This window comes from Bos indicus x Bos taurus, chromosome 1 (assembly GCF_003369695.1).
Source record: "Bos indicus x Bos taurus breed Angus x Brahman F1 hybrid chromosome 1, Bos_hybrid_MaternalHap_v2.0, whole genome shotgun sequence".
In the NCBI taxonomy this organism is placed as follows: domain Eukaryota; kingdom Metazoa; phylum Chordata; class Mammalia; order Artiodactyla; family Bovidae; genus Bos; species Bos indicus x Bos taurus.
Genome location: NC_040076.1, coordinates 66,782,744 through 66,798,813, shown reverse-complemented (window position 1 = coordinate 66,798,813; position 16,070 = coordinate 66,782,744). Strand labels below are relative to the sequence as shown.

The 16,070-nt window shown below is 39.8% G+C and overlaps 1 protein-coding gene across 2 annotated transcripts in view; it reads right to left on the bottom strand.

Moving 5' to 3' along the window:
• Positions 1–1,692: 1,692 nt before the first annotated feature.
• PARP14 (poly(ADP-ribose) polymerase family member 14) overlaps positions 1,693–16,070 on the bottom strand; it is a 46,512-nt gene continuing 32,134 nt past the window's right edge. The window contains exons 13-17 of one of the 2 annotated variants that reach the window (XM_027535288.1): positions 14,310–14,516; positions 10,669–11,268; positions 9,067–9,200; positions 2,528–2,702; positions 1,693–2,186 (exon numbers count right to left, since the gene is read on the bottom strand). In XM_027535288.1, the coding sequence (XP_027391089.1) occupies positions 1,897–2,186; positions 2,528–2,702; positions 9,067–9,200; positions 10,669–11,268; positions 14,310–14,516 (1,406 nt within the window). In that variant the 3' untranslated portion in view covers positions 1,693–1,896. The remainder of the gene's footprint in view (positions 2,187–2,527; positions 2,703–9,066; positions 9,201–10,668; positions 11,269–14,309; positions 14,517–16,070) is intronic. The other variant, XM_027535364.1, reaches the window with a different exon arrangement.

Sequence of the window (16,070 nt, the reverse complement as noted above, 5' to 3'; positions counted from 1 at the left end):
TCTCTTACATCACCTGCATTGGTGGGTGGGTTCTTTACCACTAGTGCCACCTGGGAAGCCCCATCCAGAGGTTAGGGGGTTGAAGTTGTTACACCTAAAGTTACAGTATCCAGGTATTAGCAGGGTGGCCTATCTGGTAGGCACAATGGCTGGGGCCCCTGAGCTTTTAAGGTCTACAAAAATGTTTTAGTTTCTTAAAAAAAAAAAGAATCCAACTTCGATATATTCATGGTTATACCAATGCAGTAGCAACTTTTCCTGGAGTAAGGGGCCCACAAAGGTAAAGGTGCCTACTTGGATGGTAGGGGTCCTGAGGCCAAGAAAGAGTGCCTTTATCCTCCTGGTGACCCCTACCATCCAAGTTCACCATCTGTCCTGGCTCCCCACGGGCATAGCTCTGGCCTCTTGGCCTTCAGAACTTCAAAATGAAGAGCCTCTACAGTGAAAACCAAAGCCAGAAAGGACAAGGCCATGGAAATATGAGGATAATGTACACATTGTTTGAGATGTTCCTGAGTCAGTAGCATTAACCTAGAGGCCATGTTCTACAGTAGGAAGATCAAGAGGCTTGAAGACACAGAGACCCAGATTCAGTCGCTGGCTCTCAGGGCTGTTATGCAGGGGACCTCAGGCAAGGAAGCTTCTCATGCTCTAAGCAGTAGTTTCCTCAATTTTAAAATGGGGATATAATTCTTTAAAAAGTGTTGGGGGAATGAAATAAACACTGTATGAAGGCACCTATTATACTACGTGGTACAATTTAGGCACTCAATAATGTTTGAATCTGAAATTAGGGAAATTATAAAAGAAACTTGCATTACTATCCAATAGATAGGGGGTTAGCAAATTAGTAATATGACTGCTTAATTCCTTTGGTTTATTTATGCCCAAGGGTTTAAAATCATCAAAAGCTAGGCTGCCAAGGAAAATAAGCTATTTAACACACTTAATATAGGGTTTCATGCTGAAGACACAGCAGGCATTATCCCTTTTTCTGCTGGGCAGAACTAAGACCACGAATAGAAGTTACAAGAAGGCAGATTTGGGTTCATCATGAAAAAGGACCAGTTGGAGACCAGGCTGCTATACTGCACAACTCCATGGGACATGATTCACCTAGTCCCCAAGCTAGACCCCAGCCCCTGGCCTGTGCAGGGCATGGCAACACTGCAGTCCCAGAGCCCTGACCAGAGCACTGCCATGTGCCCCAGTGGATTTGAGAAGAATACAGTTCCCTGTGATGGAATCTCTTCAGCTTGCAGCAAAGCGACAATAAGTCAAGGGTGTTGAAGAGATGGTTCCTGTTGGTCAGGAGTCTGACTGGGACTTCTTCATTTTAGTTTATGAAACACTTGTAGAGCATCCATTGTACATTAGGCATAGACCTCAGCCCAGGGATAAAAAGAATTAGACACCATTCCTGCAGCCAGGTAAGACAGCAGCCCCACCCACTTAGTAATACTGTGCTCCCCACAGCAGTATGGGGTCCTGACATGACACCATGTATGGGGTGTAATACTGTGCTCCCCACAGCAGTATGGGGTCCTGACATGTCAGTGGCAGCTGAAACTGTGTCACCGTGTCCCCTGCCTTTAAGATTAATGTTATTCTCTCCTTCCTGGAAGGAAATGACACACCTGTACTTCTACAGATTCGATGTCCATGATTAAGGACACACAGTGCTAACAGTTATCAGATTTAAATTCTCAAATTTATTGCTCTCAAGATAGGTTTATTCCAGTTATGAAAGAGAGGCTGGAGAAAGTCTGATTTCAGTGACAAAGGTCCTTTGATCTTAGAAAAAGCTGTTAGAGAAAAAAAAAAAACAAACTACTACTTGCTTTACAGTTAGATATGTATAGATAAATAATATCTTCTGCAAAGGTTACCAAAATGTTAATATCTAAAAGTAATGAGGTACTCTGGGTAAGCCTGGTAGTCATAAAATACCACAAATAAATTTGGATTTTGCAGACAATCTGTGACAGTGTCATATGAGTCAGTAGGATTTTGGTGGTCCTTTGGAGGAGGCACAATTAATGATCTGTTTCCAAGTGTGTAGCATCCAGTGAGTACTCGCACATAATACATATGCTTCTTCCCATTTATGTCTGGTCTGGAGTACACATCACTGGCGGAGTAACTGGCATTGACAGCAAAATAGGTTCCCTTTCCATATGCTGTAGCTGTGACAAGAAAAACAAATCATCCTTAAGGATTTCCAATCAGTCCATAATTTGACACACTGATCCAGTATGTCAAATAATGTTAAAAATAATGTTCGGTTCTTTCTAAAGCCTCTTTTAAAAAGTTTTGTGTGTGTTTTTAATTTTTAAAAATCATTCCTCCACCCTGGAGGGCCAGTCAGCCCCTTTGGGATGAAATATACTGAGTCTAACCTAAAACTTTGGTTGTCGTATAGCCCCCAACCATGAGAGAACACAATGCCATCCACGCTGTCCCCAGCCAGCTTGGACTCTCATGGCTGACACCTTCTTTGAAGCAGCCAGATTACATGCTTCCTTACCATTCTTTCCAGCGTAACTGCGGTTAAAGCCTTTTCCGTTGACAAGTGCCACTGAGTCAGCATCTGTCCCATGGAAGAGCAGCTTCTCATTGGTCACCTGGCCATTCTTGGCATCCATACTGTTTTTCTTTGTCTGATAGTGTTTCCAGAGCTCTGGATTCTGAATCCTCTCAATCTGCAAGTCAATAAGGAAAAATTTCCTGTCACTGCTAAGAGCCCTTGGCAAGATGCAGGAGATGAAACATGACCACTATTTTTCTTAAGTACAGATTACAATGAACAGCAAATTCAATGCCAGATGACACATTCTGCATTCAGAAATCTTTTTAGGTCTAGAGTTTCAGAGAAATAGGCCTAGATAAGAATATTAATTTAATTTTCAACATCTTTTATGCACCATATGAGAGCAGACAACGTTTAGGATCGTAAGTCCTCAATATATGAACTTGGCTGACCAAAGCCTCTCCAGCTTCTCACTGCTCCTGTTGCCATCTATCTCACTTTGTCACTTTGCTGCACTCGTCCCCAGATCTGGGATACTGGTTTATCTAGCCATGTTCTAACAGGAGGAGAAGAACCAGAGTGTCTAGGCAAGAAGGAAATTTTAATTAGTGAAAATTAATCTCTGGTCCAGTTGGAAGAGTGGAATAGGAGGGGATCTGGTTATAGACCACAGTGGCCATGCTTTGACCATACTCTTTGGCCTCCAGGATCATGGTGGAAACTCCTTGAGCCTTGGATTTCAGATCAGTTTCTACATTCCCCTAATCACCAGGCAGTGGCAGTTTCATAAGGTTGACTTGGGAAAGAGTGAGGGGCGGGCGAAGGGGGCCAGGACCCTTATGACTAGGCACAAGGTGAAGGTTCTATGTGGTCAGAATCTTCTAGTTCAAAGAACTCTCAAGTCTGACACCATTATTACGTGCCTTAATCTGTTTTATTTTTTCAGTTTTAGTTTCTTATTTAAGATAGTTTGCCCACTAGTTCCAAGTCTCAGCATTATCATGTATTTTGTTGATTCAATTTATAATCTTAAATTTTATTTTTCCTTTTGCCTACAACTAACTTTTTAATCTTCAAACTGTCCACTTCCATTTTATTTCTATTTACTTTAAATTTTACTCATTTAAAAAATAATTGTATTTATTTATGGTTCTGGGTCTTTGTCACTGTAAGGGCTTTTCTCTAGTTGTGGCGAGTGGGGACTACTCTCTGGTTGGGGTGAGGCTTCTCATTGTAGTAGCTTCTCTTGTCACGGAGCACAGGCTCTAGGGCATGCAGACTCAGTAGTCGTGGCACAAGCGCTTAGCCACTCTACAGCATATGGAACTTCCCAGGTCGGGGATCAAACTCATGTCTCCTGCATTGGCAGGTGAATTCTTTACCACACTGGGCCACCAAGGGAGCCCTATTTTACTCATTTTTTAAAGCCTTAAAATTTTATTCATACAGAGTTTTGAAACATTCTTTTAAAATTTGTTTATTTTTAGTTGAAAGATAATTATTTAAAATTATGCTCATAGTTCAATAAAAATAAAAAGTTTGATACATTACCTGCAAAAAATATTCTTGCAAAAACTTATCTGAATTTACCCAAGACTTTCAACCTAACTGTAAGTTTACCAGAAATAAAGAGGACAGGGAATAACTTAAATGATTCCATGAGGAATCAAACAAATTAGAATCTATAAGAAAACTGCATGGATTCTTAAAGAATCTAGGCAAGATAGAGTCAGAATGTGGAATATTCTATAAAACAACTAGCTTAAACTCTTCTAAAGTTTCAGTATCATGAAAAATAATGTTTAAAAATGCAGGAGTACTGTTCTAGATCAGAAGAGATGAGGGAGATATTAATATAATGACCAGGTACAATGTGTGAATCCAGATGGAGGCAGGGGTTGAGGGGACATTCTAAGAAAGCTGTTTTGATTGGGGAAATTTGAATATTGACTCTCTATTGGATATTATTAAATAAAAATGCAAACTTTCTTACATGGGATAATGATATTTGTGCTATTTAGGAGAATGCCTTTATTCTTACAAGACATGTGCTAAAATATTTAGGAGTATCATGATATCTGCAACTTACTTTCAGTTGTTTCAGGAAAAACAGCAAGGGGGTGCAGGGAGCGAGCTCCGCCCCTGGCAAAGGTCGTGAGGAAGGAGGCTTGGCATACGCAAAGGCAGGATCAAGCCTCAGGAGTCTCCCTGGAAATTCTCGAGCAATCTACCCCCAAAACCAGAGTCTGCCTACTTTCTGCTTTGTGCTTTCACCTACACCTCTGACTTTACGGGGGGCTGTCCCCCACTACCTCTGTCTGAAAAAAGAGTTAGCTTACAGCTCCAGTTAATAATTCCTGGGTGTGACAGTGTTTCAACCTACAAACTCCCTTGGAAGTCCTCTAGCCTGCCTGAATAGGTTTTTCCGGCCACATGTGATTGCTCAGAGCCTCCAAACTGTGAGAGGCACGAGATGTTCTAAACTGTCTAAATACAGATTCCTTTGAGCAGTTAAAAGATTGATTAGAAATTGTATTGGTGAAGGGATTTTCACTTGTTGGGCCAATGTTTGCTGCTAAGTCTCCATATCCCTTACCTGCTGTGTCCCTGGCAGTGTATTGATTAATATAATTGGTGTAAATAGTAGCTTTAATGTTTGTAACCTGGGACCCTTGAGTTAATTCTTTTTCTTGTTATAGCCCACCACACCTTTGCTCTGTAGGAATGCAACTTTATCTAATGCTTTTTGGAGGCTGGCGCCTGACTTTAGAATAATCACCTTTAGAGAAAAATAAGTTTCTTAAAATGTTAACAGGCCTCCGGGCCAGAAGATGATGCAAATCACCTAAACTTTTGCATATGATAAGTTTGCAGGAAGAAAGCCTGGCTTACTGCATGACTCTACCCCTTCCCCCATTATCCTCTATGCATAACTTAAGGTATAAAAACTACTTTGGAAAATAAAGTGCGGGCCTTGTTCACCGAAACTTGGTCTCCCCATGTCATTCTTTCTCTTACCTTCTGGCTGAATTATTCAGCCTCTTTTCTCCACTGAATTTCCTCACTGAGCTATCCTTATTCTATTACTCTTTATATCCTTAATTAATGTTTAATTAAGCAATTGTTTCCTGATCCTCGCCGACGCCGTCCCCGCTTCGAATTCCCTGGTTCCACCGGGGCTGGACCCCGGCAAGGGGGAAGAAAGCAAATGTTACAAATCTTAGTCACAGGACATGACAGTCATGGAGGATGACAGACCACCCATTTTTCATGTTAGTGTTTTTGTACTACAGATACCTCCACAGAGGTGCTTTTTAGGTACAATCTAAAGCTTTGCTTTTACTGGTGTCATAGACCAAGATTTCACATAAGATTTTATTTGAGGGTTTCCCTGGCGGTCCAGTAAGTTAAGAATCCGCCTGCCAATGCAGGGGACTTGGGTTTGATCCCTGGTCCAGGAGGTTCCCACATACGTGGGGCAACAAAGCCCATGTGCCACAAGTACTGAGCCAGAACTCCAGAGACCATGAGCTGCAACTACGAGCCCGTGCACCACACCTACTGAAGCCCGTGCGCCTAGAGCCTGTGCCCCTCAGCAAGAGAAGACACTGCAGCAAGAAGCCAGCACGCTGCAACTAGAGCGTTGCCCCCACTCGTCGCAAGGAGAGAAGACTTGCAGCAACGAAGACCCAGCACAGCCAAAAATAAATAATAAATATATATATTTTTAAAGATTTTATTTGAAAAAAGGGTTCCACTACAAAAGAGTGAAGTCATTTCTCTAGTGAAGGTCTGTCAACACATGGTAAGCCTTCAGGGCCTGCTGCAAACATTTCCGGTCACCTGGGTAATCCTGCTCAATCCAGAATTGGCATCTCATCACTTTTGTGCCAGAGCCCAACCCCCAGAGGACTGTAATTGGTATTTTGAATGAAACTTCTCCCAGAACCAGATCATCACTGAGCTGTGTACTTGAATTATGTTTTCTTGGTACCACATAGAATTGTTCTGCTCAACAGGTTTATATAGAGGGATCTATCTATCTATCTGGCAAGCTTATTTTTTCTTCCAGTTTTATCGAGATATAGTTTTCATGCATATAGCCCTGTATAAGTTTAAGGTGTACAGCATAGAGATTTGACTTAAATATATCATGAAACAACCACCACAAGTCCAGTGAACACCCGTCATTTCATAAAGATATAAAATTAATGAAATAGAAACAATTTTTTTCCTTGTGATGAGAACTCTAGGATCCACTCTCCCAACAACTATCACACATGACATAGTGTGTGAAAGCAGTGTTAATTATATTTATCATGTTGTACATGACATCCCCAGGACTCCTTTATCTTATAACCACAAGTTTGTACCTTTTGCCTACCTTTCAACCCATTCCCTCTCCTGGTACCCCCTGCCTCTGGCACCCACAAATCTTGTCTCTTTCTCTATGATGAGTCTGTTTACTTTTGCAGTATAATTGACCTACAACACCATGCTAGTTCCTATTATATAACATAGTGATTCAATACTTCCATGTATTTCAAAATGATCACCATAATAAGTGCAGCTACAATCAGTCATCATACAAGGATGTGACATAATTACTGACTATATTCTCCACACTGCACACTTCATACCTGTGACTCCACTACTGTGCAACTGGAAGTTTGTACCTCTTAATCTCTCACCTATTCCTCTCCTTCCTATATTGAGAGACTAAAACAAAATACACTGGCACAAACTTTGATACTGAATTCATTGTGAGTATGACTATGAAGATATTCACAGGAGAACTCTCTCAGGAGTCAGTCTCAGTATTGTGAAGCATTAAGTCTCTTAATCAAATGCTTGCTCTTTGATTTATAGACATTATAAAACTTAAAGTTGAGCATTTACTTCTATGCATTGTCTACTAGGAAGCACAAGAATGAATTTGAGGGCCTCTTCTAGTAACTATCTGCTGCTAAGTCGCTTCAGTCGTGTCTGACTCTGTGTGACCCCATAGACGGCAGCCCACCAGGCTTCCCCATCCCTGGGATTCTCCAGGCAAGAACACTGGAGTGGGTTGCCATTTCCTTCTCCAATGCATGAAGGTGAAAAGTGAAAGTGAAGTTGCTCAGTCGTGTCTGACTCTAGCAACCCCATGGACCGCAGCCTACCAGGCTCCTCCATCCATGGGATTTTTCAGGCAAAAGTACTGGAGTGGGGTGCCATTGCTTTCTCCGAGTAACTAGGACCTGATAAAATACATGTTATGTATTTTTGTAAACTAACGGTACTAACAGTATTAGGAAACTAATTTCCCTACCCTCTTTTTTTATCCATTTTCTTCATTTATTTATGTTATTTGAAGGACAGCTTTGTAGGACACTTCAAATCTTTTTTGAATTATTATTATCATCACTTAAGTACATGAATAACAGAGTGGTGGCAGTGCAAAAAGAGAATAAGAGAAAATTTGCAGAGAAAGAAATATAGGCCTTATTGAAAGACTTGTTATTATGGATGAAAGGAAGGTACTCAAAGATCTCTAGTTTTCCTCAGAAAGTGATGGAATCAAGGACAGAAAGTGGGAAGGAAGGGGAAATGATGAGATAAGCTTTATGGAGATTGAGTTAGCAGACAGATATTCAAGCGGAGATATTTTTTAGGCCATTGGTGTGTTCTAGGGCTTGAGTCAAAGATCTAGATTGGTGATGTTGATTTGAGAACTATCAACTGAAATAATAGCTGCAGGTGAGAAGAGTAAAAACAATCCTTGGTAAAGCGCAGAGACAGAATGGTGGTACTGGTGTAGTTGCTCAGTCATGGGCAACTCTTGCAACCCCATGGACTGTACCTGCCAGGTTCCTCTGTCCATAGAATCTCCCAGGCAAGACTACTGAAGTGGGTTGCCATTCCCTTCTCCAGCAGAGACAGGATACCAACATATAAATCTGTGGGTAAGCTAGGATTAGGGGTTTAGAGGAGAAATACATACCAGAGATAATAAAAGGAAAATTAGTTAAAAGAAGGAGAGGAAAGCATCTAAATATTGTCGTACAAATCCAAGGAGAAAATAATTTCAAAAAGCAAACTTTTTAAACTATTTAAAAGCAGAAGATCCAAAATAAAGGAAATGAACAAGGAAGGCACCACTGGATTATCAAGGAAGAGGGCACTGCTGACCTGTGAGTGGTGGTGCAGAAGCATACAACCCTGATCTGAGGAGCCTCCCTGTGTCTCTCTGTCGTGCTTGCTAGTTATCCACTCCAATTCAGGAGCCATATTTAGGCATTTTTGTTACCTTGCTTCACAAAGTAAATATATAGTGTTATAATATTGTATTATAATCTAATATGATACTGTAATAACACAAGAAGCTCAATGACTCAGTAATCATAGTGACAGGAGTAGGATCTAGAATTTAAAACCTAATTACCATAAAATATTCTAATTTGGGATAAAACAAATGAGAATGAAAATGTATTTATCCAGGACCATGACAGCCCTTTTTCTACCATGGAGAATCCCCATGTCCGCAGAAGGCTTACCCTCTCTATTTTGAAGTGTGCACAGGTCTCTTGAAACTTGCTCGCCACAGTTCTGTATTCTGGATGATCAGGCTGTAGCTCAACCACACAGACTTTCTGCTGCTTCATATCACTCCAGTATGGGGGCAGCTCAACTGCAAAACAGACATTTGAAAACTCCCTTGCACCTGAGAAGCCTCATCTACGTAGTCCATATTCCTGGTATGCTTTGAAAAACTGACTACATTTGTGCTCTTGTTTTACAATCTCCTAATTTGAAGTGTACAAGAAGCCTCTTATCTTTCTAGAAAAAGGTTTCCAAAATGTGAGCCACAGATAACCCAAATCAGAACCAACTATAATGCTTGTTTTAAAAAAAAAAAAAAAAAACCCTCACAGAGACTTACTTGGTGGTCCACTGAATAAGACTTCATCTTCTAATGCCAGGGTACACGGGTTCAGACCCTGGTCAGGGAACTAAAAGCCCACATGCTGCAGAGCAACTAAGCCCACGAATTGTAACAAAGAGCCCCCTCACCTCAATGAAGACCCAGCGCAGCCAAAAACAACAACAAAGACAGACAAACAAAACGCTCTCACAGATCTACTGAATCAAAATCTGAGGGTAGAACCTGCATCCTACAGGTTTGATCATGCTCAGATTTGAGAACTCTTGGTGCAGTATAACTCAGCCACATATTCTGCTCAGTCTCTAATCAGTCAGAATTTAATAATTTTGCAATATAAACAATTTTCCTACAATGTTTGCAATAAATAGTCATTAATGTTTTGCTTACAAATGCATGGCTCTTTGCCAGAACTCAACACCACTACCACATCCTTCAGATCCATTCTCCCAATATTCCTCACAGCACCCTTAAGAGTTGGGTGGGCGGCAGGTTTAGCTTTGTGGCAGGCTGGCGGGGGGCAGCTCTGTCTCCCCTTCTGCTAAACAGACTGCTGTACTTGTCATTTCCCCAGGGTTGCTCAGAGTCTGAGGAATCTGTCACATTGATCTCCCAATGTACTGAAAGCCATTTAGTAGTTTTCAGTGGGGGATTTTTGTGGTTCAAAGGCAGGAATAGCTGTCTACACAAGACGAGCTTTCCCTTCTCGGGAACCTTGAAGGCTGCTTCCTGATGTTTGTGCCAAGGATTCTTATCCTCAGGCAGGGGAGAAAGTGACTTCTGGGAGACCCTACAGGCTCCCCATGCTCTCAGTCATTAGTCACAGACTCCAAGGGCCCACTCTCTGTTCTCCTTTTGTTCTAGAAAGCCTTAGGCTACTTTATAGCCCATGGCATCTCCTTTCCTGACTGAAGCAGCCATTACCCCCAACCCCCGCCAGCAAAACTGACTCAGGGAAGCTTATAAACCGCAGAGATAAGAACAAATGCAACCTTTGACTATTGCTACCATGAAGATAATGATGATCAGCTGTTGGGTGCACCCATGCTGTATTTTCCTGGCCAAAGTGTAAGCTCCTTCAACCCAGAGACCAAGTTTTCTATTTTCTTCCATGAGGGTTACTTGGATTCTATCTACTTGAACAACATTCTGATGTATGTACAACACACAACACAGGCATAAAGTAATGGACAGCAAGCATGAAAGTTTGAGTCACCTTCAGATTTTGTATGGCGCTGAACAGATAAGCTGTTTCCTTTTGCATCTGTAGCAATGTATGTCTTCAAGTCCACTGTGTAGCTCTGATTATTGATTTTGACATCAATTGTCTTTCTCTTTTGTTTCTTTGCATCCTCCAATTGCATGTTGGTTATTTTGTCAAAACTATGAAATATATTATTATAGTCCTCATATTGCCATTCTACAAAATCACTGGTACGGTCTGCCAGAGATTCCTGTTCTTTGGACAATCTAACTCTCTTGATCATGTCCTCAATTGCGTTTCTAGCCTGTATCACATCTTTGATAATTCCAGAGACCTCAATCAAAGGTCTTTCACGGTTCAAGGAAATGGAAATATTTAGCTTCTTCTGAAGCTCATTCAATTCTTTATATTCATTTACATCAAAGTTTTTGATACATTCATCTTCATTGCTGTAGGGACACTGTTCCTTTTGAATGAGGTCCTGTATCCACAAGAGAGCATTTTCCACATTTTTTACATTTCTACCACACACCTGAAAAACTGCTAATTCTGTTTTCTTTTCTAAAACCAGAGTCTGTTTTTTGGGAGATTTACTCGAGAAGCCCAAAAATGCTAAAAAAGAAAAGAAAAGAAGATTAGCTATTTCTCTTTCTTTCTCTCTTCCTTCCTTCCTTTCCTTCTCCCTCCCCCTCTCTCTTTTACTTTCTTTCTTTGTCACCATGCTGTACATTACCTTCCCAGGACTTGCTCATCTTATAACTGGATGTTTTTACTCTTTTGACCAATTTTACCCATTTCACCCACCTCTCATTCCCCTCTGCCCACCATGACCACCAACCCTACCTCTGGCAATCATCAGTCTGTCTTCTATGAGTTCAGTATTTTTTTTAAAAGATTCCACATATAAGGGCTATCATTGAGTATTTGTCTTTCTCTGTCTTATTTCACTTATCATAATGTCCTCAAGGTCCAACCATGTTGTTGCAAGCGGCAGGATTTCCTTCTTGTTTATGGCTGAGTAATATTTCATTATATATATAATATTGCATTATATATAATATTTTATTTTATATATAATATTGCATTATATATATATGTACATATATATACCTCTCCCCTCCCTCTTGAGAGTACTGGTGTCTTAAAAGCTACTTTGAAGGTGGGAAAAGCCTAGCTTTCAAATAGGGACAGGATGAGTAATATTTCATTACATATATATTTAATGAAATACATATATAACATCTTCTTTATAATCCAGCTTTCAAAGATTCCATGTTGTGGCTACTGAAAACAATGGTGCAATGAACATGGATTCAAGGAAGTGATTTCATTTCCTTCAGATAAATACCCTGAAATAGAATTGCTAGATCATATGGTATTTGTATTTTTAATCTTTTGAGGAACCTCCATACTGTTTTCCACAGTGGCTGTACCAATTTACATTCCTACCAAAAGAGCACAAGTTTTCCCTTTTCTCCACATCCTCACCAACAATTATTATTTCTTGTCTTTTTTTTTTTTTTATCATTTATTTTCCCCTATGTTTTCTTCTAGAAGTTTTATGGGCAGGTCTTAACATTTGAGTCTTTAATCCTTTTTTTCTTTTTTGCCATGCCACATGGTATGTGGGATCTTAGTTCCCCAGCCAGGGATTAAACCTGTGCCCCCTGCAGTGGAAGAGCAGACTTTTAATTTCACTGGACCACCAAGAAAATCCCTGGTCTTTTTGCCAGTAGCTGTTCCTCATGTGAGGTGGTCACTCATTATGATTTTGACTTATATTTCCCTGATGACTAATAATGTTGAGCACTTTTCCATATACCTATTGGCCATTTGTATATCTTTTTTGAAAAATGTCTATTTAGATACTCTGTCTTAAAATCAGATTGTTTGCTTTTTTTTTTTCTATTGAGTTGAATGAGTTCTTTATATATTTTGGATGTTAACACCCTACCAGATATACAATTTGCAAACATTTTCTCCCGTTCAATGGGTTGCCTTTTCATTTTGTTGATGAATTCCTTTGCTGTGCAGAAGCTTTTTAGTTTGATGTAGTTACACTTACTCATTTTTGCTTTTGCTATTTGTAATTTTAGTGTCAAATCTAAAAAGAAATCATTGCTAAGACCAATGTCAAGGAGCTTACCTATATGTTTTCTTCTAGGAGTTTATAGTTTCAAGTCTTATGTTCAAGTCTTTAATCTGTTTTGATTTGATTTTTGTGTCCAGTGTAAGATAGTGGTCGAGTTTCATTCTTTTGCATGTGGCTGTCCAGTTCATAGGCTTCTGAAGCAAGCACTCAACACTGTTTATTGATGAGACTATCCTTTCCCTACTGTATATTCTTGGCTCCCATGTTGTAAATTAATTAAACATATGTGCATGGGTTTATTTCTGGGCTCTCTATGGTGTTGGTCTCTATTAATCTCTGTGTCTATTTTTATCAGTACCAAACTGTTGATTATTGTATCTTTGTAATATAGTTTGAAATCAAAAAGTATAATGTTTCTAGCTTTGTTCTTCTTCATCAAGATTGCTTTGGCTATTTGGGATCTTTTGTGGTTCCATGCAGATTTTAAAATTGTTTATTCTACCTTCTGTGAAAAATGCCATTGGGATTTTGATAGGCATTGCATTGAATCTGCAGTCTGTATTAAGCAGTATGGCTATTTTAACAATATTAATCCTTCCAATCCATGAGCATAAACTATATTTCCATTTATTTATATCTTTTTCAGTTTCTTTCATCAACATTTTATAGTTTTCACAGTATAAGTTTTTTACCTCTTTGGTTAAATTTATTTCTGGGATTTTATTCTCTTTGATGCAATTATAAATGAGGCTTTCTTAATTTATCTTTGTGATAGTTCATTAAAGATTAGCTAATTTCAAATCAGACAGAGAGAGACAAACTGATAATGAGGAATTTGAAAAGGGCAAGGGTTGAAGGTGACTAGAGAAAGGTAGTCAAAAGATACAAACTTCCAATTACAAGGTAAATAAGTACCAGGAATGTAATATACAGAATGATGACTATGATATTGTGATTTATCAGAAAAAATATATTTGGTCATCTGAATGGCCAAATATTTTTCCCAAATATACAGTATTTGGCTTGTGACTGGCATTGAAAGTGGAGGGCCATCTTGTTACACTGAGAGCCCTTTGCCTGTGGAATCTGATTCCATCTCTGAGTAGATGATGTCAAAACCAAGTTGAATCCTCAGACACCCTGCTGGGGTCTGAGAATTGCTTGTGGCTATAGGAAAGCCTCCACACATACATTGGAATTGGGTCCAAAAACCTTCTTTAATGACTGCAGTTAACACTACTATATGCTGTATATGAAAGCTGTTAAGAAAGTAAATTCTAAGAGTTCTTGTCACAAGAAAAAAAATTCTTCTTTTCTTCTTTGTTTTCTTTTTATTGTATCTGTGTGAGATGATGGATGCTAACTAAACTGATCATGGTAATCATTTCACAATAATATAAGTCAAACTATTATGTTGTATATCTTAAACTTATACAGAGATGTATATCAACTATATCTCCATAAAACTGGAAGAAAGCTAATAAACTACCAAAAAAGGATAGCTGTTTCTCATGTAACATCAATATTAGGAACATGTATTTCATAAAAACGAACAACTCACATGCAATTTTAGATATCACAGACTGTTGGAAAGAAGCCTGATATCCTTCTCTTTTTGTCATGTTGGCACGAAACACATCCAGTACTTGAGGCTGAAAGATAACAACTTTAACTTTTTTCATAGACTGGACTAATCTTTTCTGAATAAATTCTTCAATGGCATCAAGTATGGCTACTGCAACCTTATCTGGGTCTTGTTTGGCATTACCTGGAAAGGCAAATAATAAAAATAATTAGGGGGAAAAGGCCCAACTGGAAAAGAGTGAAGAATAAATTAGGAATTCCAATTCTCAGAATAAATTCCCACTCTTCAACTCTCATCACCATGGACTTTACTAACAAGGCATCAGTAAACACTCCTGAAGTCCTGGATGCAATGGGGACTTTTTGTTCCAGGACGTCAGGAACAGCCCAACAATGAACAATGAAACATAACTTGGTGTCTGATGTTCTTATTTGCTCTATTCAGCTGATCCCAGCTCACTGTGTCCCTCTGTTACAGAGCACAGTTAACCTCTCTTGGCTCACTAGTGTCCTTAAAAGACCCAGAAAAAGTAAAAGATGATAATGTATGTTGACATATACTGCTATTTAAAGAGAACAATGATTACTTTTTGTTGAGTCATTTCTTGACTTTATGGATATATTCTTTTCTCTCAGATGTCTTTGGGTACCTGATTTAAAATGAGCTAATTCTGTAAGACACCTAAATCCATAAGCTATTTGTTATAATCTGTAATTCTTGGCACACAAATTATCCATGAGCCTCCAAGAAGTTTTGTCTCCTCCAGTCAGTGCAGTTTTAGCTGAGTTGCAAGGTTCAAGGCTGCCACCCGAGCAAGATCTTTTCCTATATTAAACATGCTTCATATCTTGATTTCCCAAGCCTACTGCCTAAATAAGAGTATGAAAGTTCCTTGAAAAGACTCATGAAAAGTCAGGGAAGCAGTTCCATATGAATAGCAGCTATCATATTGAGAGAGCTGCTGCTGCTGCTGCTGCTAAGTCGCTTCAGTCGTGTCCGACTCTGTGCGACCCCATAGACAGCAGCCCACCAGGCTCCCCCATCCCTGGGATTCTCCAGGCAAGAACACTGGAGTGGGTTGTCATTTCCTTCTCCAATGCATGAAAGTGAAAAGCGAAAGCGAAGTCACTCAGTCATGTCTGACTCTTCGCAACCCCATGGACTGCAGCCTACCAGGCTCCTCCGTCCATGGGATTTTCCAGGCAAGAGTACTGGAGTGGGGTGCCATTGCCTTCTCCGATATTGAGGGAGGGAGGCAGGCAATGTGAAAGTCCCCTGGGTCGCTTGGTGTGATAGATGAAAGGCCCACTTGGATTATCCCTGTTCATTGTGCCCACTATTATTGCAGACAGGAGAGCAACCCTCTCTGACCTGGCTATGGAGACAACTGTAGTAATGTAGACAATTCCCATATAAAACAAACCTAGAGGGTTTGTGCACGGTTTTTTGATTACATGATCAGAGGAAGAGAGAAACTCTCATTGTAAAGCTGTAGTTATTCCATGATATTTGGAAGGATCTAAATGGTAGTGTTCAGATACATTCATCCACTCTCAACAATCTAAGCACTTCGGACACAGAGGATGTGACATGTGGGGATAAATAGGTGTTCAACAGGTAAAGTATGGGAAACTGAGGGAAAGGCTATGCCAGATAGAACAATGTAAGGGGTGTGATACGTTGAATTTGATGTGTTCAGGGGAACAGATCTGGTTTTTAGAAAGTTAAACCAGGAAT